The sequence below is a fragment of the Mustelus asterias genome, chromosome 6 (assembly GCF_964213995.1).
Source record: "Mustelus asterias chromosome 6, sMusAst1.hap1.1, whole genome shotgun sequence".
Taxonomy (NCBI): domain Eukaryota; kingdom Metazoa; phylum Chordata; class Chondrichthyes; order Carcharhiniformes; family Triakidae; genus Mustelus; species Mustelus asterias.
Genome location: NC_135806.1, coordinates 115,353,715 through 115,381,690, shown reverse-complemented (window position 1 = coordinate 115,381,690; position 27,976 = coordinate 115,353,715). Strand labels below are relative to the sequence as shown.

The 27,976-nt window shown below is 46.3% G+C and overlaps 1 protein-coding gene across 2 annotated transcripts in view; it reads right to left on the bottom strand.

Moving 5' to 3' along the window:
- Positions 1–3,698: 3,698 nt before the first annotated feature.
- thbs4a (thrombospondin 4a) overlaps positions 3,699–27,976 on the bottom strand; it is a 131,103-nt gene continuing 106,825 nt past the window's right edge. For both annotated transcript variants that reach the window (XM_078214983.1, XM_078214984.1), the window contains exons 18-23: positions 26,109–26,287; positions 24,334–24,382; positions 22,512–22,708; positions 20,805–20,977; positions 11,945–12,084; positions 3,699–4,087 (exon numbers count right to left, since the gene is read on the bottom strand). In XM_078214983.1, the coding sequence (XP_078071109.1) occupies positions 4,041–4,087; positions 11,945–12,084; positions 20,805–20,977; positions 22,512–22,708; positions 24,334–24,382; positions 26,109–26,287 (785 nt within the window). In that variant the 3' untranslated portion in view covers positions 3,699–4,040. The remainder of the gene's footprint in view (positions 4,088–11,944; positions 12,085–20,804; positions 20,978–22,511; positions 22,709–24,333; positions 24,383–26,108; positions 26,288–27,976) is intronic.

Genomic DNA, 27,976 nt, shown 5'->3' with positions numbered 1-27,976 from the left:
GGAAAAGTTAGAGGTGTAATAGGTTTTGAGCAAGGAGTGGGTGGGACAGGGACAAAGGAATGTCCATGATGTGGTAGAAGGCAGCATAGATTGGATGACAGAAGAGTTGGTGTTCCAGAGCCAAAGGAAATGGTGATGGGGCAAGAAATGAAACAGAGATAGAAAAGATCGGCCTACAGTAGGTGTGAGACTGACTGAACACAAAAATAAGAGGAAAAATCAAAATATAGGAAACAAAATGCAGGGACAGAGATGGCACCTTTCCACAAAAACCCACCTGCCCCTTTCACCTCCTCTCCCCTCACAGTCCAAGGGCCCAGACATTCCTTCCAGGCGAACCAGGAATTTAGCAGACTGCACTTACTTCTCACAATGTGATCTCCTCTATATGGGGGAGACCAAACTCAGATTGGATGACTATTTTGCAGACCTTGAAACATTTTACACATTTCACAAGGATGACTGAGAGTTTCCAGTGGCCTTTCATTTTAATTGCCCACCTTGCTCTCACGCTGACTCCTCTGTCCTCGACCTGCTGCACTGTTCCAGTAAAGCTCAATATTACTTGAGGAATTCCTCCTCGCCTCTGCTCTAAATAATTGATCTCTTACCCTGAGTCCATGATCCCTAGTGGTCACCTCTCCCACGAGGGAGACAACTTTTTAGTATCTACCCTGCAAAGACTTTGAAGAATTTTACACATTTCACTGAGACCACCTCTCATTGGTCTAAATTCCAGAGAGCTCAGGCCAATTATGTCCAATCTCTCCTCACAGGATAGTCCCCTCATCCCAAACAAAAATCAGGAAGACACTTGTTTGTACCTCCGCCAAGGCAAGTATATCTTCCTTCGGGAAGGACAGTCTGTTGCCATGATGGCAGCAATGGACTCTTTAGTATGCCCCTTATACCTCATTATTACCCACGGTACCAAACACAGCAAATTTTTAGAGGGCAGAATTTCCCCTCCCATTTTGGGGGTGTGTGCAGAGGCAGATGGATGTGAGAATTCATGTTGCGTGCCAGTGTGATCTTTTGCCGGCACGATCCCTTTTTCTGGAGGTAGGATCAGGGTGGAAGGACCAGTTTCTTGCAAGTGTTAGGAAGACTGGGCTAGCAGCCTAGAGGTGACCTTCCATTGATGGTGAGGGAGATGTGGGGTGAAGGAGATGTGGTTGGGGGGGGGCGGGGGGGTGGAATGCTCCAAGAAGGCTTTGAGGCCCAACCTGGTCAGATCTGTAACCGAAGACCACTGGCTATTTCATTTCAAAAGTGTTACAAGTGCTTTATGATGGAAGTTCTCCCCCTTTCTTACCTGAAAGGGCAGGCTTCAGCTTTTCTGAGCTTGAGAGCCTCCTGCTGGCCTTCCAGCTTTGACAACCAGCTTACTATTCTTCACTGTACGCCGAGTTCACCCTCTGGTCACTAATTGGCCAATCAATATCAGGTGACTATTTCCCACACAATCCGGGGTCAGGACTTCCATTTAACACCATATTGGAGTCCCTTAAAATCCTGCCCACACTGAATGAAGCATCTCAGGTTCTGGTTGCAGTTGTTTTGTTTTTGCGTTGAAGGCTGATTATCAAGCTTTGCTGCACATTGACAATAATGACATTGAATCAACTCTAAAACCATTCACTTGCCATGGGAGTGTGCTGTGGATAGCTTACACATAACAGTCCTACACACCACTCTCAGATGTTCTGCCTTTCTAGGAGACAGTGTTGAACTTTGGGCTACATTCAATGGAGAGACAGACTGTTCACAACCTCCCCCCCCCCCCCCCCCCCCCACAACCAGCTGAGGTTGGGACCTTTGTCCCTCAGTAAGAGGACTCCCAGGCCAAGTGGGCACTGCCAGGATTGTAGGAAGGAGCCTGAAGGAGAGCGATGGCTGCCACTGAAAATTAAGTCCCAGGCTTTCACACACAGAGCACCTGACCAAAGTGGTGCTCCCCTTCCTTTTTGCCTTTTCTCATTTAGACTACAAAATCCCACCCATGCCAACCCTATTGTGTCCTGATCAATAAGCTTGCTAACAAGCCTGACTAACATCTAATTATTTACTTAAATATGGTGGGGGGGGGGGGGGGGGGGGGGGGGTGGGGGGGTGGGGGGGGGGGGGGGGTGGGGGGGGGGGGGGGGGGGGGGGGTGGGGGGGGGGGGGGGCGGTGCTGCTGATTCTGGCACCCATCCACCTGGTGTATCATGGGGGCCAGTTTAGGGGTGGGTGGGAAGGTGATGGACTTGTCACCCAAAATATTTTACATACCCCACCCCCTCCACCAAAAACATGTACAGTTGCCCGGGAGGGCATAAAATCCAGCCCTTTAGGTTTGAAGGTTGTTTTCAAAGAGAGCTGGGCAGGCCGAATAGCCTCCTTCCGTGCTGTCACCATTCAATGATTCTGTGCAAATCAAAATGGTTGTTTGTGAATCCCAGAAAGAAATGTCATACAAGATCAGACAGAATTTAATTGTTGTCGTCAGGGTTACTGATGGTGCAGACGCTGCAATTCTATTATATCCTAGGGCAATACATCATTTTAACATTGTTAAAATAGTTTATCTTGGGATATTTGTCAGCATTTTTGGCAAGGCTGAAGTCAGTGCCTAATGCTGCTTTGAGTTGGTGGGAAGCCAGGGCAGTTAAGTGTTATCTGCATCAGTGCAGAACTGGATCGTGTTACAAATGAGCTGGACCTGATAGGGTCAGCAAGTTTCCTATCCTAAAGGACATTATTAAAGCAATATGACTTGACAACCTTTTGACAGCTTCAAGCTCACTTTTACTGATATCAGCTTGTAGCCCTGGGCCTAGCTGCACAGGGCCTACGCCCGAGGCTGCTTGAACACCGAGAAGCCTGAGGCCTGTCCAAAATTGTGACTCATGTCTCACTGAAACACTCTGAAGTAGTTGGTAGGTCTGATTGGTCCCATTGATCGGGTGGGGAAGAGGTTGGAAAATTCTGGAGAAAGGATCTTTGCCCAGCAGCTATCGTAAGTGCAGTGGAGCAGGTTGGAACATTCCTCTCAGCTCCACATTAAAAGTAAAACAATCTATTACATCAGTCAACCCAACGCAACACTGGCAAATGATTGACCTGTCTGGTTCAGTTTTGTAAGAAGTCTCACAACACCAGGTTAAAGTCCAACAGGTTTATCTGGTAGCGCAAGCTTTCGGAGCGCTGCTCCTTCATCAGCTGATGAATTCACTCACCTGATGAAGGAGCAGCGCTCCGAAAGCTCGTGCTACCAAATAAACCTGTCGGGCTTTAACCTGGTGTTGTGAGACTTCTTACTGTGTTCACCCCAGTCCAACGCCGGCATCTCCACATCATGGTTCAGTTTTCCCAGGCAAGTGCATTTCGCAACTTAGCCATTGAGGTGATAACTTTAAAATTCAAAATGTAAATGAACCTTTGCCAGATACATAGCTACTATTCTTAGGGACCAGGAACTAGAAACTTGGCAATTTCTTTCTCCTCCCTATCCTGGGAATTCTGAGACCAACTAAAGTGACTCCATCCTGGCTAATGCCAGCAAATTAGTCAGACAGGGGCACGAACTGATTGACATTACTGTCAATTTGCGATTGATGGTAATGCTTTGTGTTGCTTTATCCTAAAGTGTAGATACAATAGGGATGGGAGGTACATCCAAGCTTATCAGAGTCACCCATATCCAAAAACAAATTAACAAAAGAAAGTAGACATTTTATACAGTGTGACATATTATGGAGTAAAATCTGCTTTGGAATACATATGGATAGCATTAATAGTGGATTTAATTAACATTTTGGAAGTTATACAGTTTCTGCTATGATGTTAAATTATAATAAAACAATCAGAGAATGTAATTAAATATGGCTTCTTAAAATGTTTTATTGGAATGTCTAGTGTAAGTGTCAGAGACAGCACTGAGACTTTGTTTACATTACTTGTTAAACACATTTCTTTCTTTCACAGCTCTTTCATCCTCCCCATATTCAGGGCTAGCTCCACATGGACCTTCCTGCAGCCGTGTCTCCACAAAGTGGCTACAACTGCTGTGCCCGAAACTCCCGGAAATCTTCAGGGACTGTATCTGAAAAGAAAGTTGCTGATTGTTAATCTTGTCAGAAGTAGGGAGTCTGGGTATTCGATGTTTCAGTGGTTTTGGAAATTAATATCATGTTTCTGCAATTCTGCATCGACAGAGATGCACCATTGATCCAGAGAATCACTGCAGTGCAGAAGCAGGCCATTCAGCCCACTGAGTCTGCACTGACTCTCTGAAAGAGTATCTGACCCAGGCCCTCCCCTCCACCCTATCCCCGTATCCCTGCGAATGGTTAATCCACCTAACCTACACATCATTTGGATACTAAGGAACAATTACACAAGGTCAATCCACCGAACCTACACATCTTTGGATTGTGGGAGGAAACAGGAGCATCTGGAGGAAACCCACACAAAGACGGGGAGAATGTGCAAACTCCGCACGGAGTCACCCAAGGCCGGAATTGAACTCGTGTCCCTGGAGCTGTGAGGCAGCAGTGCTAACCACTGTGCCACCTGTGCCACCCCAAATTCATGGCCACTTGACTCAAATGCAAGACGCACTGGCACAGCTGTCACTGGTCAGATACAGAAATTTGCATTGTTCTTTTAGCCTGTCGGCAGTTTTTTTTTAAAGAGATTAATTGTTTTGCGGGGATGTTGTTGCTGACTGTACCTATCGGTGGTTAATGGATGGAGTGGGATATACTCAGCTGGCCCAAGCTCGGCACGTGTGGTATGTTCCGATTATGCTGGCCAGTTTTGTGCTTTGGGTAATGAATAGGAACAGTAAATAATCATATTAATTATTTCATTCAAATGATCTTTAATAATCTTAAAGGGCAAGCCTACATTTCCTTAAACAAAAATGTCAGTGCCATTCATCTTGTGATAGACAAAATCCTCTGCCCAGTATTCTGAGCTGTGTGTATCATGGTCACATTGACAGGCTCCAAGACTCGTGTCAGCGGCCACTGCTGGGACCACAGCAGAAGGAGAAGGTGGATCCCCGGAGCGGCAGATAAGTCCAGGGTCTTGGGCTGGGATATTTTGGGTAGGTGGGAGGGGTTATGGGGGGGGGGCATTGGGCTGCCCTCTCCTGTTTGATGGCATGGGCAGTTTTTTATTCAGGCTTAATCGCTGGGGGCATTACTTCTAGGCAGTGATATCTTTATCAAAACTGGAAACTGGTAGATCATAAACAATTCCCTTTACCAGTCTGAGCATGGGGGAGAGGGCCTAATGGTAGAGTATAAATGGACAGCAAATCTAGTAATTGTCATAGACATAGAAATCATAGAAACCCTACAGTGCAGAAGAAGGCCATTCGGCCCATCGAGTCTGCACCGACCACAATCCCACCCAGGCCCTACCCCCACATATTTTACCCGCTAATCCCTCTAACCTACGCATCCCAGGACTCTAAGGGGCAATTTTTTTAACCTGGCCAATCAACCTAACCCGCACATCTTTGGACTGTGGGAGGAAACCGGAGCACCCGGAGGAAACCCACGCAGACACGAGGAGAATGTGCAAACTCCACACAGATAGTGACCCGAGCCGGGAATTGAACCTGGGACCCTGGAGCTGTGAAGCAGCAGTGCTAACCACTGTGCTACCGTGCCGCCCATTATATTTTGTATTTCACATTTTCTGCACTCACCCACTATTTCTGCTCTGATAATAAAAACAGGCTCGCTATGTCCTGATGCTCCATCTCACAAGGCTCCAAAGTTATCGGACCACAATGCAGCATTTTGACATTACAATGCAAACCTGTCAGCATGGACATCAGCATGGAAGTGCATGGACAGAGTGGGTGAGGAGCAGCTGTTCCCCTTAGTTCCAGGGTGAGGCGACACCAGTTCAAGGTGACTGGCAGGAGGTTTAGGGGGGATATGAGGAAAAGCATTTTACCCAGAGGGTGGTGACAGTCTGGAATGTGCTGCCTGGGGGAGGTGGTGGAGGCGGGGGGGGGGGGGGGGGGGGGGCGGGGGGGGGGAGGTGGGGGGGTTGCCTCACATCCTTTAAAAAGTACCTGGATGAACATTCAAGGCTATGGGCCCAGTGCTGGTAAATGGGATTAGGTGGGAGGTCAGGTGTTCCACACCATAGAACCATAGAAAATTACAGCTCAGAAACAGGCCTTTTGGCCCTTCTTGTCTGTGCCGAACCATTTTATGCCTATTCCCACTGACCTGCACTTGGACCATATCCCTCCACACCCCTCTCATCCATGAACCCGTCCAAGTTTTTCTTAAATGTTAAAAGTGACCCCGCATTTACCACTTTATCCGGCAGCTCATTCCACACTCCCACCACTCTCTGCGTGAAGAAGCCCCCCTAATATTCCCTTTAAACTTTTCTCCTTTCACCCTTAACCCATGCCCTCTGGTTTTTTTCTCCCCTAGCCTCAGCGGAAAAAGCCTGCTCGCATTCACTCTATCTATACCCATCAAAATCTTATACACCTCTATCAAATCTCCCCTCAATCTTCTACGCTACAGGGAATAAAGTCCCAACCTATTCAATCTCTCTCTGTAACTCAGCTTCTCAAGTCCCGGCAACATCCTTGTGAACCTTCTCTGCACTCTTTCAATCTTATTTACATCCTTCCTGTAACTAGGTGACCAAAACTGTACACAATACTCCAAATTCGGCCTCACCAATGCCTTATACAACCTTACCATAACACTCCATCTTTTATACTCGATACTCCGATTTATAAAGGCCAATGTACCAAAGGCACTCTTTATGACCCTATCCACCTGTGACGTCACTTTTAGGGAACTCTGTACCTGTATTCCCAGATCCCTCTGTTCAACTGCACTCTTCAGAGTCCTACCATTTACCCTGTACGTTCTTCTTTGGTTTGTCCTTCCAAAGTGCAATATCTCACACTTGTCTGCGTTAAATTCCATTTGCCATTTTTCAGCCCATTTTTCTAGTTGGTCTAAATCCCTCTGCAAGCTTTGAAAACCTTCCTCACTGTCCACTACACCTCCAATCTTTGTATCATCAGCAAACTTGCTGATCCAATTTACCACATTATCATCCAGATCATTGATATAGATGACAAACAACAATGGACCCAACACCGATCCCTGCGGCACACCACTAGTCACAGGCCTCCACTCAGAGAAGCAATCCTCCACAACCACTCTCTGGCTTCTTCCATTGAGCCAGTGTCTTATCCAATTTACTACCTCCCCATGTATACCCAGCGACTGAACCTTCCTAACTAACCTCCCATGAGGGACCTTGTCAAAGGCCTTGCTGAAATCCAGGTAGACAACATCCACCACCTTCCCTTCATCCACTTTCCTGGTAACCTCCTCGAAAAACTCTAATAGATTGGTCAAACATGACCTACCACGCACAAAGCCATGTTGACTCTCCCTAATAAGTCCCTGTCTATCCAAATATTTGTAGATCCTATCCCTTATCACACCTTCCAATAACTTGCCCACCACCGACGTCAAACTTACTGGCCGATAATTTCCCGGATTTCTTTTGGAACCTTTTTTAAACAACGGAACAACATGAGCCACCCTCCAATCATCCGGCACCTCCCCCGTGAATACTGACATTTTAAATATGTCTGCCAGGGCCCCTGCAAGTTCAACACTAGCTTCCCTCAAGGTCCGTGGGAATACCCTGTCCGGTCCTGGGGATTTATCCACTCTGATTTGCCTCAAGACAGCGAGCACCTCCTCCCCTTTAATCTGTAAAGGTTCCATGGCCTCCCTACCAGTTTGCCCTATTTCCGTAGACTCCATGCCCGTTTCCTCAGTAAATACAGATGCAAAAAAACCATTTAGTATCTCCCCCATCTCTTTTGGTTCCATACACAGTGTACCACTCTGGTCTTCAAGAGGACCAATTTTATCCCTCACTATCCTTTTGCTCCTAACATACCTATAGAAGCTCTTTGGATTTTCCTTCACTCTGTCTGCCAAAGCAACCTCATGTCTTCTTTTAGCCCTCCTGATTTCCCTCTTAAGTAGCTTCTTGCACTTTTTATACTCCTCGAGCATCTGATCTGTTCCTTGCTGCCTGTACATTTCATACAACTCTCTCTTCCTCTTAATCAGTGTTACAATCTCCCTCGAGAACCAAGGTTCCTTATTCCTATTTACTTTGCCTTTAATCCTGACAGGAACATACAAACTCTGCACTCTCAAAATTTCTCCTTTGAAGGCCTCCCACTTTCCATTTACATCCTTACCAGAGAACAGCCTGTGCCAATCTACACTTCCCAGATCCTTTCTCATTTCATCAAATTTGGCCTTTTTCCAGTTCAGAACTTCAACCCGAGGACCAGATCTATCCTTATCCACGATCAGGTTGAAACTAATGGCATTATGATCACTGGATCCAAAGTGTTCCCTCACACTCACATCCATCACCTGCCCTAACTCATTTCCCAATAGGAGATCCAATATCGCATCCTCTCTAGTTGGCACCTCTATATAGTGATGTAGAAAATTCTCCTGAACACATTTTACAAACTCTACCCCGTCTAAACTTTTAACAGTATGCGAGTCCCAATCTATATGTGACCTTACCACTGTCGGTGCAGAGTTGATGGGCTGAAGGGCCTCTTCTGCACTGTATATGATTCTATGATGATTCTATAAAATACACCTTCTCCTCTTTGATTTCTGGGGTGCCCTGTTCATTCTTCCATCGTAAGAAGTTTAACAACACCAGGTTAAAGTCCAACAGGTTTATTTGGTAGCAAAAGCCACACAAGCTTTCGAGGCTCTGAGCCCCTTCTTCAGGTGAGTGGGAATTCTGTTCACAAACAGAACTTAGAAAGACACAGACTCAATTTACATGAATAATGGTTGGAATGCGAATACTTACAACTAATCCAGTCTTTAAGAAACAAAACAATGGGAGTGGAGAGAGCATCAAGACAGGCTAAAAAGATGTGTATTGTCTCCAGACAAGACAGCCAGTGAAACTCTGCAGGTCCACGCAACTGTGGGAGTTACAAATAGTGTGACATAAACCCAATATTATTAAACCCAATACACATCTTTTTAGCCTGTCTTGACAATACACATCTTTTTAGCCTGTCTTGATCAATACACATCTTTTTAGCCTGTCTTGATGCTCTCTCCACTCCCATTGTTTTGTTTCTTAAAGACTGGATTAGTTGTAAGTATTCGCATTCCAACCATTATTCATGTAAATTGAGTCTGTGTCTTTATAAGTTCTGTTTGTGAACAGAATTCCCACTCACCTGAAGAAGGGGCTCAGAGCCTCGAAAGCTTGTGTGGCTTTTGCTACCAAATAAACCTGTTGGACTTTAACCTGGTGTTGTTAAACTTCTTACTGTGTTTACCCCAGTCCAACGCCGGCATCTCCACATCATTCTTCCATCATCAGGGGTTCTGATGAAAGATCATATTAACCTGAAATATGATCTCTGTTTCTTCGTCTACAGAGTTAAGGCTGCCAGACCTGCTGAGTGTTTCTGTTTTTAGTTCATTTTTCCATCAGCTGGCTTTAAGCGATCCTTCCCCGTGCAACTTGCACATGCAAGGCCTGTTCATTTGACCCCGTTCCACTGGAGCACAAACACACTTTTCTGTGAGAGTTGGTCACTTTCTCATGGGCATCTGCCAAACTGTCACTCATATTGTGGCCTCTTTCCTTCTGATTTATTCTCAGAATGTGAGTGATGCTGGTAAGGTCACATTTATTGGCCAGTTGCCCAAAGGTCATTAAGAACTATGTAGTGTGCGTGAGAACAGCCACACGAAGGTCAGACTGTGAAGATGTGACAGGTTCCCGTCACTGAAAGACATTAGTGAACCAGTTGTGTTTTTAAAACTATTTTAGTAACTTTCATTATTCCATCTGGTGGCATCCCACAAACACCAGATTCACTGAATTCTACTTCCCAACCTAGCATGGTGAAATTTAATTGTTAGACCAGCACTTTAACTACTACAGTACCATATATATATATACTGAGGAGACTAAAGATAGATGGATATGGAGAGGATGTTACCTCTTGTGGGAGTACCTAGAACGAGGGGCCATTGTTTAAAAATAAGGGGATGCCCATTTAAAACAGAGGTGAGGAATATTTTTTTCTCTCAGAGGTTACCGAGTTTCTGGAACTCTCTTCCCCAAAGGGTGAAAGTAGAACCTTAAGGCAGAGTGAGATAGATTCTTGATTAACAAGGGGGGGGTGAAAGGTTATGGAGGTAGGTGGGAATGTGGGGTTGAGGTTGCAATCAGATTAGTTTATTTCTTAGTGTCACAAGTAGGCTTACATTCACACTGCAACGAAGTTACTGTGAAAATCTCCTAATCGCCACACTCCGGGACCTATTCGGGTACACTGAGGGAGAATTTAGCACGGCCAATGCACCTAACCAGCACGTGGTTCATTTTGGCAGATCAAATAGGATGGCGGAATATAATATTAATGATAGGACTCTTGGCAGAGTGGGAGATCAGAAGGATCTTGGGGTGCGAGTGCATAGGGCGCTCAAAGCAGCTGTGCAGGTTGAGGCTGTGGTTAAGAAGGCATATGGTGTACTGGCCTTCATCAATCGAGGAATTGAGTTTAGGAGTCGTGAGATAATGTTGCAACTATATAAGACCCTGGTCAGACCCCACTTGGAGTACTGTGCTCAGTTCTGGTCGCCTCATTACAGGAAGGATGTGGAAGCCATAGAAAGGGTGCAGAGGAGATTTACACGGATGTTGCCTGGGTTGGGGAGCATGCCTTACGAGGATAAGTTGAGTGAGCTCGGCCTTTTCTCGTTGGAGAGACGAAGGATGAGGGGTGACCTGATAGAGGTGTATAAGATGTTGACAGATATTGATCGAGTGGATAGTCAGAGGCTTTTTCCCAGGGCTGAAATGGTTGCCACAAGAGGACACAGGTTTAAGGTGCTGGGGAGTAGGTACAGAGGAGATGTCAGGGGTAAGTTTTTCACTCAGAGGGTGGTGGGTGCGTGGAATGGGCTGCCAGCAACGGTGGTGGAGGCGGATTCGATAGGGTCTTTTAAGAGACTTTTAGATAAGTACATGGAACTTAGTAAGAGAGAGGGTTATAGGTAAGCCTAGTAATCGCTAAGGTAGGGACATGTTCGGCACAACTTTGTGGGCTGAAGGGCCTGTATTGTGCTGTAGTTTTTCTATGTTTCTATGTCTTTCAGACTGTGGGAGGAAACCGGAGCACCCAGAAGAAACCCACGCAGACACAGGGAGAGCGTGCAGACTCCGCACAGACAGTGACCCAAGCCGGGAATCGAACCCGGGTCCCTGGCACTGTGAGGCAGCAGTGCTAACCACTGTTCCACTGTGATTATGATGTGGAGATGCTGGTGTTGGACTGGGGTAAGCACAGTGAGAAGTGTCACAACACCAGGTTAAAGTCCGACAGGTTTATTTGGCAGCACAAGCTTTCGGAGTCTCAGGCTGCCAAATAAACCTGTTGGACTTTAACCTGGTGTTGTGAGACTTCTTACTCCACTGTGATTAGCCATGATCTTATTGAATGGCGGAGCAGGTTCGAAGGGCCGAGTGGCCTACTCCTGCTCCTAACCCGTATGTTCACAAGTCGCATTCGCAAATGTGATCCTAATGTGAAATAATCTCGGCATTACAGTATCGATCGGCCCCTTTAACAAACCCCCTCTGGGAAAGGAGTTAGCATCCCTGACTCAGACCTGTACCAGTTCTTCTCCCCTCTTAACACTGTTTAGTTCTACTAAGGGTTTTATTTGACTTCCAATTCTGATGGAAGGTTACACTTGAAATCACAACCTCTCTTTTCAGATGTTGCTGTGTAGTTTCAAATTCCACAATGCTCATACCCTTTCCACACACAAACATTGCCACACACAAGGAGTGAGGGACAACAATTCCTTACCATTGCAGCGGTATTTGAGATTGGACCAGATGATATTTTCCTGGGAAAAACAGAAGACTCCCAGTCGTCCACCCCGCATGGTGGTGTCTATCGTAACTCCAGAATCAGCCACCAGTTCAGAACCTTCATAGAACCTTGCCCTGTGAAAAAGCACACCAGCTATCTTGAATAACAATAAACATTCAACCTTTACGTGTGTGTGTGTGTGTGTGTGTTTGATTTGATTTATTATTGTCACATACAGTGAAAAGCATTGTTTCTTGCGTGCTATACGCAGACAAAGCATACCATTCATAGAGAAGGAAAGGAGAGAGTGCAGAATGTAGTGTTACAGTCATATCTAGGGTGTAGAGAAAGATTAACTTAATGCAAGGTAGGTCCATTCAAAAGTCTGACAGCAGCAGGGAAGAAGCTGTTCTTGTGTCAGTTGGTACGTGAACTCAGACTTATGTATCTTTTTCCCGACGAAAGAAGGTGGAAAAGAGAATGTCTGGGGTGCTGGCTGCTGTGTGTCCTTATGTTCCACATGGACCTCCACCTTTACTTCAGCCAGCCCAATCAACATATCCTTCCATTTCTTTCTCCCTCATGTGCTTACCTAGCTTCCTCTTAAAAGCATCTATGTTATTTGTTTCAACTCCGCAATGTGGTAGCAAGTTCCACCTTCTAATCATTCTCTGGGTAAAGACATTTCTTCTGAATTCCTGATTGGATTTATTAACGACAATATTATATTTACTGCTCCTAGTTCTGGAGGCCCCCACAGCAACGACTGCCTACGGCCATATTATGAAAATGCCTGATCTCATCTGATCTCAGACGCTAAGCAGACTCAGGCCTGGTTAGTACTTGGATGGGAGACTGCCTGGGAATTTTGGGCGTCACGGTGGTACAGCGGTTAGCACTGCTGCCTCACAGCTCCAGGAACCCGGGTTCGACTCCTGGCTTGAGTCGCTGTCTGTGTGGAGTTTGCACGTTCTCCCCGTGTCTGTGTGGGTTTCCTCGGGTGCTCCGGTTTCCTCCCACACTCCAAAGATGTGCAGGTTAGGTGCATTGACCGTGCTAAATTGCCCCTTAGTGTCCTGGGATGCGTAGGTTAGAGGATTAGCGGGGTAAATATGTGGGTTTATGGAGATAGGGCCTAAGTGGGATTGTGGTCGGTGCAGACTCGATGGGCTGAATGGCCTCCTTCTGCACTGTGGGGATTCTATGATTCTAAATGGAAACAGAGGCCCAGATATTGATTAGGGTGAGTTTTATGAGAGAAGGTGGAAGGATTTTTTTTTGAAAACTCAGAGATCTGGATTTCCCGCAAGCTGTGGAGTTTTAACTCTACAAAGTGCGTCATTCATTCTTTGCAGGTTCCCTGCCTGGATGCATGGGTGTGCAGGAATGTGTCACACAGGCAGAAAATATACCATGTGTAAGCAATGGCTCCTTTAAGAAGTGATGTGGAGATGCCGGCGTTGGACTGGGGTGAACACAGTAAGAGTTTTAACAACACCAGGTTAAAGTCCAACAGGTTTATTTGGTAGCAAATACCATTAGCTTTCAGAGCGCTGCTCCTTCGTCAGATGGAGTGGAAATCTGCTCTCAAACGGGGCACAGAGACACAAAATCAAGTTACAGAATACTGATTAGAATGCGAATCGTTACAACCAACCAGATCTTAAAGACACAGACAATATGGGTGGAGGGAGCATTAAGCACAGGTTAAAGAGATGTGTATTGTCTCCAGATACCCTTTCCACACACTGTGGGCTGTCCTGTCTGGAGACAATACACATCTCTTTAACCTGTGCTTAATGCTCCCTCCACCCACATTGTCTGTATCTTTAAGATCTGGTTGGCTGTAGGGATTCGCATTCTAATCAGTATTCTGTGACTTGATTTTGTGTCTCTGTGCTCTGTTTGAGAGCAGATTTCCACTCCATCTGACGAAGGAGCAGCGCTCCGAAAGCTAATGGTATTTGCTACCAAATAAACCTGTTGGACTTTAACCTGTTAAAACTCTTACTCCTTTAAGAAGCACCATGCGTGCCAATCTTAAAGGGACTGCATGATGCAACATGTCAGCTACACAAAGCAAACAGAAATATGAGAAATGTTGCCTTGAAGCCAGCCTAATTGAAGGTTTGCTGCTTCAGTTTAAAGTTTATTTATCAGTGTCACAAGTAGGCTTACATTAACACAGCAATGAAGTTACTGTGAAAATCCCCTAGTTGCCACACTCTGGAGCCAGTTTGGGTACACTGAGGGAGAATTTAGCATGGCCAATGCACCTAACCAGCACGTATTTCGGACTGTGGGAGGAAACTGGAGAACCCAGGGGAAACCAACACAGACACGGGGTTTCAAGAGCAGGTAGGGAGCCAGCAGTTGTGTTAGTGGGAGTGTTGGAGTCCTTGGGGATGGTTGGGGTTCTGAAATTGGATTGGGTTCTGATCTTCATTGCGGGGGTGTCAAATGGATGGGAGGTTTTGGATCCCAAGGAAGAAAGTAAGCTCGGTGGGCCGGAGGGGAAACTTGTGGCTCACAATCCTGCTAGAAAGGCTTATCCAGGAAACAGCCCTTCCTTCAGTCTCCTGAGAGCTGGGAATCCCAGTTGACAGGGTTAACGATGCAAAACAAGATTAATATCAAGCCCATCGTCTCAGTATGAGATTTAAATGGTTAACCAGTCTGCTAAGAGTTAACCTGCTCCTTGTCCTGTCCCTGTTAAACCCCAAAGGGGACGGGTTTGGACTCGTCTTGGGGTCAGGTTTGAGATTTTGAAAATTTTAACATCTCACTTAACTGTAAACCACCATCAGGTTCTTCTCAGATTGAATTTTAATCCCGCCACCCCTCCCCCACCAGCATACAAAGACCCATCGCCAGGATACAAAAACTCTTTTCAACCCCCCCTACCCCCTCGTCTACCCTAAGACTGGGGATCAGATGATCAGATGTCTCCCACTAAAGTTTGGGGAAGGGTTTCACACTTCTACCCACACAACAGCAGCTGAAGGCCCACTGGCGGTGGCTGTCATTTCCAAGTGAACTGTAAGACAAGCTTTTCAATCAGTCTTCTTATATAAGAATAAGATTCTTCAAGATTGGTGGCACAGTGAACAGTGAAGAGGGTTATCTAGGATTGCAATGGGACTTGATCAATTGGGCCAGTGGGCCGATGAATGGCAGATGGTGCTTCATTTAAATAAATGCAATGTGATGCGTTTTGGTAGACCAAACCAATGCAGGGCTTAATGAGTTCATGGTAGGGCGTTGGGGAGAGTTATAGAACAAAGAGATCTAGGGGTACATGTTCATAGTTCCTTGAAAGTGGAGTCACAGGTGGACAGGGTGGTGAAGAAGGCATTCGGCATGCTTGGTTTCATTGGTCAGAACACTGAATATAGGAGTTAGGACGTCTTGTTGAAGTTGTACAAGACATTGGTAAGGCCACACTTGGAATACTGTGTACAGTTCTGGCCACCCTATTATAGAAAGGATATTATTAAACTAGAAAGAGTGCAGAAAAGATTTACTAGGATGCTACCGGGACTTGATGGTTTGAGTTATAAGAAAAGGCTGGATAGACTGGGACTTTTTTCCCTGCAGCGTAAGAGACTTAGGGGTGATCTTATAGAGGTCTATAAAATAATGAGGGGCATAGAACAGCTAGATAGTTAACATCTTTTCCCAAAGATAGGGGAGTCTAAAACTAGAGGGCATAGTTAAGGTGAGAGGGGAGAAATACAGAAGGGTCCAGAGAGGCAATTTTTTTCAGACAGAGGGTGGTGAGTGTCAGGAACAAGCTGCCAGAGGTAGTAGTAGAGGCTGGTACAATTTTGTCTTTTAAAAAGCATTTAGAGAGTTACATGGGTAAGATGGGTATAGAGGGATATGGGCCAAACACAGGCAACTGGGACTAGCTTAGTGGTTAAAAAAAGGAGTGGGGCATGGACAAGTTGGGCTGAAGGGCCTGTTTCCATGCTGTAGACCTCTATGACTCTATTTAAGTGAGATCTTTACCCCAATATTGGGTGTATCTGAGGCCTACCCCTCAGGTGCAGCAGGGATCACTTTCTTAACACAATTGTTGAACAAATTGCTAGGCCGAACCATTTTCCTTTCCACTCTTCCGACAACACTATTTATTCTTTGCCCTTCACTTAAATTGGCACCTTCCCAAAGGGTCTGGCTGAGGGAATACAATCATCAAAATAATATTTTTAACTGTGGAGCATGAGCAGGATAGTTGACTGTGGAGAACATGACCCACTAGCACACTTCCCGGCGGAAGTTTCTGGATTGTAATCAGGAGCCACTAGCCTGGCTGATTATTATCTTTTATAACTCAGCTTGACTAAAGCCAATGACATAACCTATTGTTCTCCCAGCTGAGAAAAGATAACTCTGGACAAATTAATCATTGAACTTGTGCCTATGTGGTCTGAAAGTCTTATTAACACAGAAGTCCTCTTGCTTTGAGGCTATCACAGAGCTTTAGCATTTTAAATTTTAATTATGTAATACATGTGAAGCATTCTGCCTTCAGGCATAGAGCATTGCATCTGTGCAATGATTCATTGTAAATTGTAGGATAAGCATTATTCAGGGCAATGGGCTCACAGCGCAGGGGCTTTTGTTTTTTACCAACAGGACTCAACAGCAAAGCCTGTGAATCTTCAATCCTGAGCTATCGGTGTGACAGTAACTGCTGTGAGGGTTCTCCATCAATGCAAACTCACCGGGGCTAATTATAACCATTATTCCCGGACAGAACATGGGCGATAGCAAATCAGCAACCTGTTTAATACCTCCTTCGATTCCCTACCTCTTGGTGGTTAATATGAAAGTTACTCCCATTTGGGATGGCGAAACTCAACAAAGGAGTTCACCGGAGTTCATAGAACATAGAACATAGAACATTACAGCGCAGAACAGGCCCTTCGGCCCACGATGTTGCACCGACCAGTTAAAAAAAAAACTGTGACCCTCCAACCTAAACCAATTTCTTTTCGTCCATGAACCTATCTACGGATCTCTTAAACGCCCCCAAACTAGGCGCATTTACTACTGATGCTGGCAGGGCATTCCAATCCCTCACCACCCTCTGGGTAAAGAACCTACCCCTGACATCGGTTCTATAACTACCCCCCCTCAATTTAAAGCCATGCCCCCTCGTGCTGGATTTCTCCATCAGAGGAAAAAGGCTATCACTATCCACCCTATCTAAACCTCTAATCATCTTATATGTTTCAATAAGATCCCCTCTTAGCCGCCGCCTTTCCAGCGAAAACAATCCCAAATCCCTCAGCCTCTCCTCATAGGATCTCCCCTCCATACCAGGCAACATCCTGGTAAACCTCCTCTGCACCCTCTCCAAAGCCTCCACATCCTTCCTGTAATGTGGGGACCAGAACTGCACACAGTACTCCAAGTGCGGCCGCACCAGAGTTGTGTACAGTTGCAACATAACGCTACGACTCCTAAATTCAATCCCCCTACCAATAAACGCCAAGACACCATATGCCTTCTTAACAACCTTATCTACTTGATTCCCAACTTTCAGGGATCTATGCACACATACACCTAGATCCCTCTGCTCCTCCACACTATTCAAAGTCCTCCCGTTAGCCCTATACTCAACACATCTGTTATTCCTACCAAAGTGAATTACCTCACACTTCTCCGCATTAAACTCCATCCGCCACCTCTCGGCCCAACTTTGCAACCTGTCTAAGTCTTCCTGCAAACTACGACACCCTTCCTCACTGTCTACCACACCACCGACTTTGGTGTCATCAGCAAATTTGCTAATCCACCCAACTATACCCTCATCCAGATCATTAATAAATATTACAAACAGCAGTGGCCCCAAAACAGATCCCTGAGGTACACCACTTGTAACCGCACTCCATGATGAATATTTACTATCAACCACCACCCTCTGTTTCCTATCCGCTAGCCAATTCCTGATCCAATTTCCTAGATCACCCCCAATCCCATACATCTGCATTTTCTGCAGAAGCCTACCATGGTGAACCTTATCAAACGCCTTACTAAAATCCATATATACCACGTCCACTGCCTTGCCCCCATCCACCTCCTTGGTCACTTTCTCAAAAAACTCAATAAGGTTAGTAAGGCACGACCTACCTGCCACAAAACCATGCTGACTATCACCTATCAATTCATTACTCTCCAAATAACTATAAATCCTATCCCTTATAATTTTTTCCAACATCTTGCCGACAACAGAAGTGAGACTCACCGGTCTATAATTCCCGGGGAAGTCTCTGTTCCCCTTCTTAAACAATGGGACAACATTCGCTAACCTCCAATCTTCTGGTACTATACCAGAGGCCAACGACGACCTGAAGATCAGAGCCAGAGGCTCTGCAATCACTTCTCTTGCCTCCCAGAGAATCCTTGGATAAATCCCATCCGGACCAGGGGATTTATCTATTTTCAGACCCTCCAGAATATCCTGCACATCCTCCTTATCAACTGTAATACTGTCTATTCTACTCCCTTGCAACCCAGTGTCCTCCTCAGCTATATTCATGTCCCCTTGCGTGAACACCGAAGAGAAATATTGGTTCAATGCTTCACCAATCTCCTCCGGTTCCACACATAACTTCCCTCTGCCATCTATAACTGGCCCTAAACTTGCCCTAACCAACCTTCTGTTCTTGACATACCTATAGAACGCCTTAGGATTCTCTTTAACCCTATCCGCCAAAGTCTTCTCATGTCCCCTTTTAGCCCTTCTAAGCTCGCTCTTCAACTCCCTCTTAGCCAATCTAAAGCTTTCTAGTGCACTACCCGAGTGCTCACGTCTCATCCGAACATAAGCCTCCTTTTTCTTTCATGGAACGTTTAATGGTCAGATTAATGATCCAGATTGGAGCCAAATCTTTGTGACTGGTGTCAGAGGGTTGTGTTTTGACATCAATAAAAGAAAGGGGATAGCGTGGGAAATTCAAAGGATATGAGTTTAAACGATGCGAGAGGAGGATGGATTTGATTTGATTCGATTTATTATTGTCATGTGTATTAGTATACAGTGAAACACAGTAAGGAGCCTCACATCACCAGGTTAAAGTCCAACAGGTTTATTGGGAATCACGAGCTTTTGGAGCGCTGTTCCTTCATCAGGACTCACCTGACGAAGGAGCAGCGCTCCGAAAGCTTGTGATTCCAAATAAACCTGTTGGACTTTAACCTGGTGATGTGAGACATCTTACTGTGCCCACCCCAGTCAAACGCCGGCATCTCCACATCGTGTATGCAGTGAAAAGTATTGTTTCTTGCATGCTATACAGACAAGGTTGGCTGATTGTTCTTTTCCTGGAGAGTAGTGTGCCTGTTACAGACTGCCGGGTCCTGACTCTGTGTGTCATTAAACTAGAGCCAGATTATTCCTGACTGGGGCACAGATTCCATCACGCAGAAATTAACACTGCTCCGTGATCGCCTGGTTCAGATGAGTAGAGGGCAGTGCAAAGAAATGTTCCTCAATGGTCCTGATTTCTTTCCTCTGTTCTATATTGTCTCCCTCAGCACCATGGTGGGGGAGGGGCTTTAGCCATCACACATGTGGGGCAGGCAAGGACCAGCTGACCTTTTCCCACCCTGTGGTTCCATATGGCAGAACCTTCTGGAGGCGACAGGGGTCTTGGTTTCCAGCTGCAGAGCCAGCGAGAGCCCCAAGTCACCTCTTTTCGAGAAGGTCAGCCACATTGAGGGGCCGAACGGCCGACTCCAGTTCCAATTTCTTATGGTCTTATGGGTTAACACCAGCAGGAGCAGATATCAGGCTTTTAAATTGGCTTTAATTGCCCAGTTAATGGCCTCAATTGGCCATGTGATGGGAAAGCCATCCACGGGCCTTTTCACCATGGGCCTAAACATGGTGGGGTGGGGGGAAGCTGACAGGGTTCTGATCTGCCATCCTCTGGCCTTATTAAATGCCCCCCACCACAACATTCATCACAGGGGAGGGCATTAAATTCCGCTGCTGCTGTCAGAGTTATGGGGAAAGATCCGGGCGCTGTGTGATCAGCCGTGGAAGTGGGTGGCACAGTGGTTAGCACTGCTGCCTTACAGCGCCAGGGACCCGGATTCAATTCCAGCCTCGGGTCACTGTCTGTGTGGAGTTTGCGCATTCTCCCCGTGTCTGCGTGGGTTTCCTCTGGGTGCTCCGGTTTCCTCCCACAGTCCAAAGATGTGCAGGTTAGGTGCATTGGCCGTGTTAAATTGACCCTAGTGCCAGAGGGATTAGCAGGGTAAATATGTGGGGTTATGGGGATAGGGCCTGGGTGGGATTGTGGTCGATACAGACTCGATGGGCCGAATGGCTTCCCTCTGTACTGTAGGATTCTATGAAAGGAGATACTTGGGGTGATTTTATTGAAGGATATGAAATGGTTTGGAAAAGGTTCACCGGGACTATTATTTCAAAAATAAGACATAAGCTGAGAGATTCAAGCACAAATTTCAAACATTGGTACAGGTTGAGGCCATTCAGTCCCTCTCCACCCCCCAAACCTGTTCTATAATTTGGGACTGGTCAGGAAGTTCTTCTCCATGGAAGAGTGATCAACGCATGAAATTAATTTGCAGCTACTGACGTGGAGGCAAAAGCCCCGGAGTATCTTCTGGGATGATGAGATAGGATAAGCTGAATGGTCTTTTCCTCATCCATAACCATCTTCCAAATTGATTTGCTTTTGGCACTTGGGGTATATTGTGAATGGTTTCACTCTGGGTATGGATTTGGATGTGGTTAATAGGTCTAGTTTCATCACAATGAAAGAAATGAACCAGCTGGATCTGATTCATATATAGGAACAGATTTCCACTCTACCTGATGTATCCAACTTGGGGTCTATGCTGCAAAAACCAGCGGTACGAGACCTTATCTTCCCACCCCACATCTCTGGGGTCTTTCCATAGTAGTCGGACCTGGTCTGTGGTGTCTCCTGTGTGCCAGAGCGCATTTCGCAGATGCTCGCCTGGTCCGGTGTTTGACTTGACTGCCTAAAGGGCAGTTGTGACAGGAAATTAAAACTATGACAGGTATGGCATCAATCTCAACAAGCAATTAAAAAGGTAAAATGTCAACCTTGAAAGCTTCTTCAGATTCCATTCACAAATTCATTTCCGATCACATCCCGCGTTTCATTTTTGTAAATCAAATAATTTAGACTCAAGGGCAACAGAGTCAAATTAAAGTAAGTAACAAGTTCAGTTAATATTTATATTCAATGATCTTTTCTGGAACACCAGTTTGGGAGAAAGTTACATTGCTATCAGCTTTCATCCTGTGCCAGAAATGCATACAAGCTCCTTTTGCCAGGAATTGCTGAGAGCATGTGAAGGTTGTCCTTTCTGCAACATGCATTGCATAGATTGTGCTTGGAATTTGGGGTCCTGGCTTGGTGCATCATAAATGTTTTGTACGGAGGCAGTGTCCGAGCTGGAATCAATGCAAGGACAGCTGAGCTGTAGGTGAACATTATCACGGCCTCTCTGGTGTCCCTGCTTCTCTGAAGTTTCCTGATGTTAGCCTCCACATCCTCACCCTGTACTTGCCCAGGCTTCTCATCAGATCCATTAGTTGATTCGTCTTTCATGGCATCAGGAGCTGCCTCACAATCCTCAGCCTCCAGTGGGTGTCTCTCTCCCCCCCACCCCCCTCCCTCCCGCTCCCGCTCTGGAGGATATTGCATCGGTCCGGGCATCTGAACCGCATCTTCACCAGCCCAGTGGTCCCCTCAAACACCACCCATGTGGAGGCATGTACTTCTCCTCCACTTCTGTTCCTAGAATCCTAGAACCCCTACAGTACATAAGGAGGCCATTCGGCCCATCAAGTCTGCACTGGCGACAATCCCACTCAGGCTCTATTTACCCTGCTAATTCCCCTGACACCAGGGTCAATTTTAGCATGGCCAATCAACCTAACCCGCACATCTTTGGAGTGTGGGACCAAACTGGAGCACCCGGAGGAAACCCACGCAGACATGGGGCGAACGTGCAAACTCCACACAGACAGTGACCCAAGGCCGGAATTGAACCCGGGTCCCTGGCGCTGTGAGGCAGCAGTGCGAACCACTGTGCCACCGTGCCGCCCCGGGCTCATGAGCCACATTGTCAGCGAATAGCCCCTGTCACCCAGGAGCCATCCATCCAAAGGAGCAGGAGAGACAAGCAGGATGTAGGCATCATGTGAGCTGCCAGGGTGATAGGCACAGACTTGCAAGATCTGTGTCTTATCATCGCCAACAATCTGAATATTGATTGAGTGGAATCACTAGCAGTTCACAAAGGCTCCTAGTGGGTGCTTGGCTCCGCAAAGAGTCAGGGGGGAACACACCTCCCCCAGCGCTGGCTGCCCTGCAGCTAATTCAGATTCACATGATTGACAGTCGGCGGGACTCTTGAGGACAGTGATTATGAGGTTTGTAGGTAGATTAATTTACAATCACCACTGAGAGCACCCACTCCTGATTAGTTGAGTTAAAGGCTTTGGTTGATTATTTTTTTTGTGAGAAAATCTAAGCAAGTGTACCTTGAGCTGAATGCCAGGCTCGGCCACAGCACGGAATGGGGTAGCTTGCCAGTAGGTCTGCTCGGTCTGTTTCCACATCACCACGTAGAAGCTCGAACTGTCCTGATACCCAAATATAAACCCAGCGTAGTCATCATCTGTCATCGTGTTCACGTGGAAGGTGCCTTCAAAATCGACTCCGTTAAAAGCAGTATAACCTGTAAGGTCACAAAAATCAGCCATCAGCCCCACTCGCCATTGTTCCTCTATAGTGAGGACTAATCATCAAGTAGTCCGTATGCTCCAAAAATGGCAACTTTGAAATGCAGCAGACAATAAACTATGTGGAATTACAGAGAATTACACAGTAGCTGCAAGACAAAGAGGCCATTCGGTCCATCAGGTCTATGCCAGTGTCTTTAATCCATCCAAGCCTGCACCCACCTTACTTCCCCTATTTCATTTGCACACCTTTCTTTTGCCCTCAGATACTCAACTCGCATTGTATTAAATGCATCCATGCAATTCCCCTCAACTATTCCGCGTGGTAGCAAATTCCACACTCTAATCATTCTTCAGGTTTCTCCTCAATTTCTGATTGGATTTATCGGTGACTAGTTTATATTTATTGTGAGCTAATTTATAATTTCCACTTCAAATAACTGAACTTTTCCCAGCAATAAACAGGATTTTATAGTGTATAGTGATTTACATCGGGCAGATTCGGCGATCGGAGCAGAAAGTCTCGCAAGAACTCCCAAATGGTGTTTCACTACAATGTAAACACGTGATGTGATTGTCTCGTCCCCCCTCCTGTCAGTGACGGGGCACCTTTCCCAGCGTTCAATGTTGGGAGCATCATTTGAAAGCATTAGCATTCATGGGGATTTTCCCTTCATGTGGAGTTGATGGCCCAGTGGTATTATCGCAAGACAATTAATCTAGAAACTCAGCTAATGTTCTGGGATTCGGGTTCAAATCCCACCATGGCAGATGGTGGAATTTGAACTCAATAAAAAATATCTGGGATTAAGAATCTACTGATGATGAAGCCATTGTTGATTGTTGGAAAAACCCATCTGGTTCACTAATGTCTTTTAGGGAAGGAAATCAGCCATCCTTACCTGGTCTGGCCTACATATGACTCCAGAGCCACAGCAATGTGGTTGACTCTCAACTGCCCTCCAAGGGCAACTAGGGATGGGCAATAAATGCTGGCCAGCCAGCGACACCCATGTCCCACAAAGAAATAAAAGAAATTATCAGGCTTCTGCGGTTAAATCATCCCCCTCCTCACCATCAGAAAAACCATCCATGGTAGCGTGATGGCGGAACAGCGTGCATCACGACTGGTCTCCGAAGGTGTGCATTGATGAGCAGACCTCCCAGGGAGCTCTGATGAGTGCAGCACCCGGAGGAGGGATCAATAACGGGCACTACTCGGGCACTGCTCTGGTACTGCCCGAGCAGTGTCAGAGGGCAATGCCGGGGCTGTGCCGGGGAACAGTACCCAGGGTTCCAGGTGAACTACTTTATGCTGCAGCACCGTTTAAAACTGGTACCTTGACCTTCGAGGGACTAAATAAGTTGTTGGTGGGGTTGGTGAGTTAGAGGCCGGCCGGCCAGCGTTACGTCATGAGACCGCCTGCCTTTAAGGTTTTTACTCTTAAGTGTGGGACGATGGGGGAGAAAATTCCATCCTATGTTTCAGGCCAGGGGGGAAGTTTTGACGGTCTCCAGCTGACAGGTTTGCAGGTGCAGGTAGGGGTGGCCTGTAAAATTTTATTCGAAAGCTAAAATTATGACACCAATGAACTGAAATGTGCTGTACGATTTCACATACCAACTGCCAGGCCCGGATCACTGTTCATCGTCTGCACAATTTCCATACCCTGTAATGATGAGTCAATTGGTTACAGAAGACAACAGGAACTTGCATTTATATAGCACATTTAATGCATTTGACAGGAGTGCATATCAAACAAAATCTGACACCAAGCTATTTAAGTGGATATTAAGACAGGTGACCAAAAACTTGATCAAAGTATGTTTTAACCAGCGCCTTAGAGGAAGGCAGTGAGAGAGAAAGGGAAAGAGGCCAAGAGGGTTAGGGAGGGAATTCCAGAGCTTAGGGCAATTAAAGGCAGGACTGCCAATGGTGGAGTAATGGAAATTGGGGATGTGCATTGCGGAGATTCCAACAGTTTCCAGGACTGTAGGAGGTTATAGAAATAGGAAGGGGTGAGCCCAGGGAAAGATTTGAAAACAAGAATGAGAATTCTTGATGTGATATCAGATCAGGAGCCAATGCTGATCAGAGAGCACAGGGGTGTACATGACTTAATGTGAGGTAGGGTGCGGACAACAGAGTTTTGAATGAGTTTAACATTACAATTGGGAAACCAATCAGATGAGCATAAGAACGTAAGAACTTAAGAACTAGGAGCAGGAGTAGGTCATCTGGCCCCTCGAGCCTGCTTCTCCATTCAATAAGATCATGACCGATCTTTTCGTGGACTCAGCTCCACTTACCCGCCCGCTCACCATAACTCTTAATTCCTTTACTGTACAAAAATCTATCTATCCTTGTCTTAAAAAGATTCAATGAGGTAGCCTCAACTGCTTCACTGGGCAGGGAATTCCACAGATTCACAACTCTTTGTGTGAAGAAGTTCCTCTCAACTCAGTCCTAAATCTGCTCTCCCTTATTTTGAGGTTATGCCCCCTAGTTCTGGTTTCACCTGCCAGTGGAAACAACTTCCCTGTTTCTATCTTATCTATTCCCTTCATAATCGTATATGTTTTTATAAGATCTTCCCTCATTCTTCTGAATTCCAGTGAGTATATTTATATTCCAATGATTAAACTTACAACACCTTTAATGTAGCAAGGCGTCACTTCACAGGAGCCTTGTGACCAAATCGCAGACCAAATTTGACTAAAAACTTGGTCAAAGAGGTAGGACTTCAAACAGCATCATTAAGGAGTAGAGAGCTAGGGAGAGGGAGATGTTTATAGGGAGAGAATTGCAGAGCTTAGCAGAGACAGAGAAGTTTAGGGAGGGGCTTCGGGGCTAGATAGCTGCCAATCAAATACATAGTAAGAAGTAGAACAGGTTTATTTGGAATTACGAGCTATTGGAGCGCTGCTCCTTCATCAGGTGAGTGATGACGGCATCTCCACATCATGGCTACAATCAAATACATAGTTGCAAAACAATGATGTACCCAGGTACATTTTAAAAATGATTATGGCACGGTGCCACAGTGGTTAGCACTGCTGCCTTCACAGCGCCAGGGACCCGGGTTCAATTCCGGCTTTGGATGACTGTCTGTGTGGAGTTTGCACGTTCTCCCCATGTTTGCATGGGTTTCCTCCGAGTGCTCCGGTTTCCTCCCACAGTCCAAAGATGTGCAGGTTGGTGGATTGGCCATGTTAAATTGCCCCTTAGTGTCCCAAGATGTGTAGGTTAGGAGGATAAGTGGTGGAAATACGTGGGGTTACGGGGACAGGATCTGGATAGGATGCTCTGCTGGAGAGAGTCGGTGCAGAGCCAAAGGGCCAGCTTCTGCACTGTCGGGATTCTATGATTCTATGATTAATAAAAGATGTTCTCACCTGGTTAAGTACAACCCAGTTTGGGTCAATTTGTGCATCTCCTTCAGGGTCGAGAACCACAGTTTGGTACGCTCTGAAATCAGTAAGAGTCACCTCTGCATTTTCAGGACAAACATCGATTCTGTCAATGATTGTATCATGGTCGAAATCCCCTTCACAAATGTCTCCTACTCCATCGACTGAATGGATAATGAAAGCACAAATGCATTTTTATCATGTTTCAGCTGGGATGATAGTTGTTGTTGATAATCTGTATTTTTTAAATCACAGAGTATCAAAATGTCATAGCAACAAGCTACAGACAAAGAGCCATGGTTTGGACACTTCTGAATTGAATAGCTGTTTGTAATATTGAATCAGGTTGGCACTTACAACCGATAACATGCTCTGAACATCATTCCTTATTACGTTGTATTGTACTACACATTCGCCACGTCAATGAAATGTCTTCCATTTTAACGTTGACAGACCTTGCTCATGTTATACTCAATTTCCAAACTCAGCTTCAGACAATAACTGGAATCAAGCAGCAGCTCTGAGTTTCAATTCTTGTCACCATCACATTATAAGAGGGCGGCACGGTAGCACAGTGGTTAGCACTGCTGCTTCACAGCTCCAGGGTCCTGGGTTCGATTCCCGGCTCGGGTCACTGTCTGTGTGGAGTTTGCACATTCTCCTCGTGTCTGCGTGGGTTTCCTCCGGGTGCTCCGGTTTCCTCCCACAGTCCAAAGATGTGCGGGTTAGGTTGATTGGCCAGGTTAAAAAAATTGCCCCTTAGAGTCCTGAGATGTGTAGGTTAGAGGGATTAGCGGGTAAAATGTGTGGGGGTAGGGCCTGGGTGGGATTGTGGTCGGTGCAGACTCGATGGGCCGAATGGCCTCCTTCTGCACTGTAGGGTTTCTATGATGATTTCTATGATAATCATTGCTGACCAAAAGGAGGGAAAAGGTCCTGGTCTATTTAAGTCAATAACCTTCACAATCTTTGGCTAACTAAGTAATGGTCAGGAGTGGAGCCCAACTGGGCCCCTGCAGCGCTCCATGCACTGTGTGCTCTGGTTGTTGATGTTCTCCCCGGTCAGGGATGAGGAAATTGGCTGGAGAGGCAGCAAGATCCTCACGTCACCTCTCTTCAGGAAGGTCAGCCGCTGGCTCCTCATTAAATGCCAAACTGGGCAATGATGGGTCTTTCTCAAATCAAGGCCCCCAGGGGCCAGAGATGTTGACCAATCAGATGCCACCTTTAATGCTTGGCTGCACATAGGGGAGCAGGTTCTGCTGCTCCCACCCATGTCGCCGAGGGATCCAGACATGGGTGAGTGATGGAAGGGGGGAGGAGAGGTCGTGAGGTGAGGGTCATGGGAGAGGGGGAAGGGGAATCAGCAACACATGACTCTCAGCAAGAGGGCCCCTGTCCCTTTCCCAATGCTGAGTCCCTCAGTCAGGCGTTGAGTGTCTCTGTATGAGGCAGCCCGCAAGCAACCCTGACAGGGTTTGCTGTTCAAGCTTCCCACTTGGCATATCTTCCATTGCCACTCAGTGAGTACCAGTGGTGTCGAGACAATATTGCCTCAACAGAATCGAGGCAGAGGCAGAAAGGTGGCAGGGTCCTGAACTGGCACCCTCATATCCGATTAAATGCCTACCCTCTGTCACCAACTCTCCCCCCCCCGCCCACCCACCACCACACCCCGGCATAGGGGAGGGCATTAAATTCCACGCTGTCTCTCTAAAACAGGTTACGTCACTTCAACTGCGACCAAAGACCATAAGCAAAAAAAAAATCACAATAACACTGGAGAGTAGAAGAAATCAGCAAATACATGGAATGGACCAAGAAAATAGATGAGGGCAGTGCAGTAGAAGTTG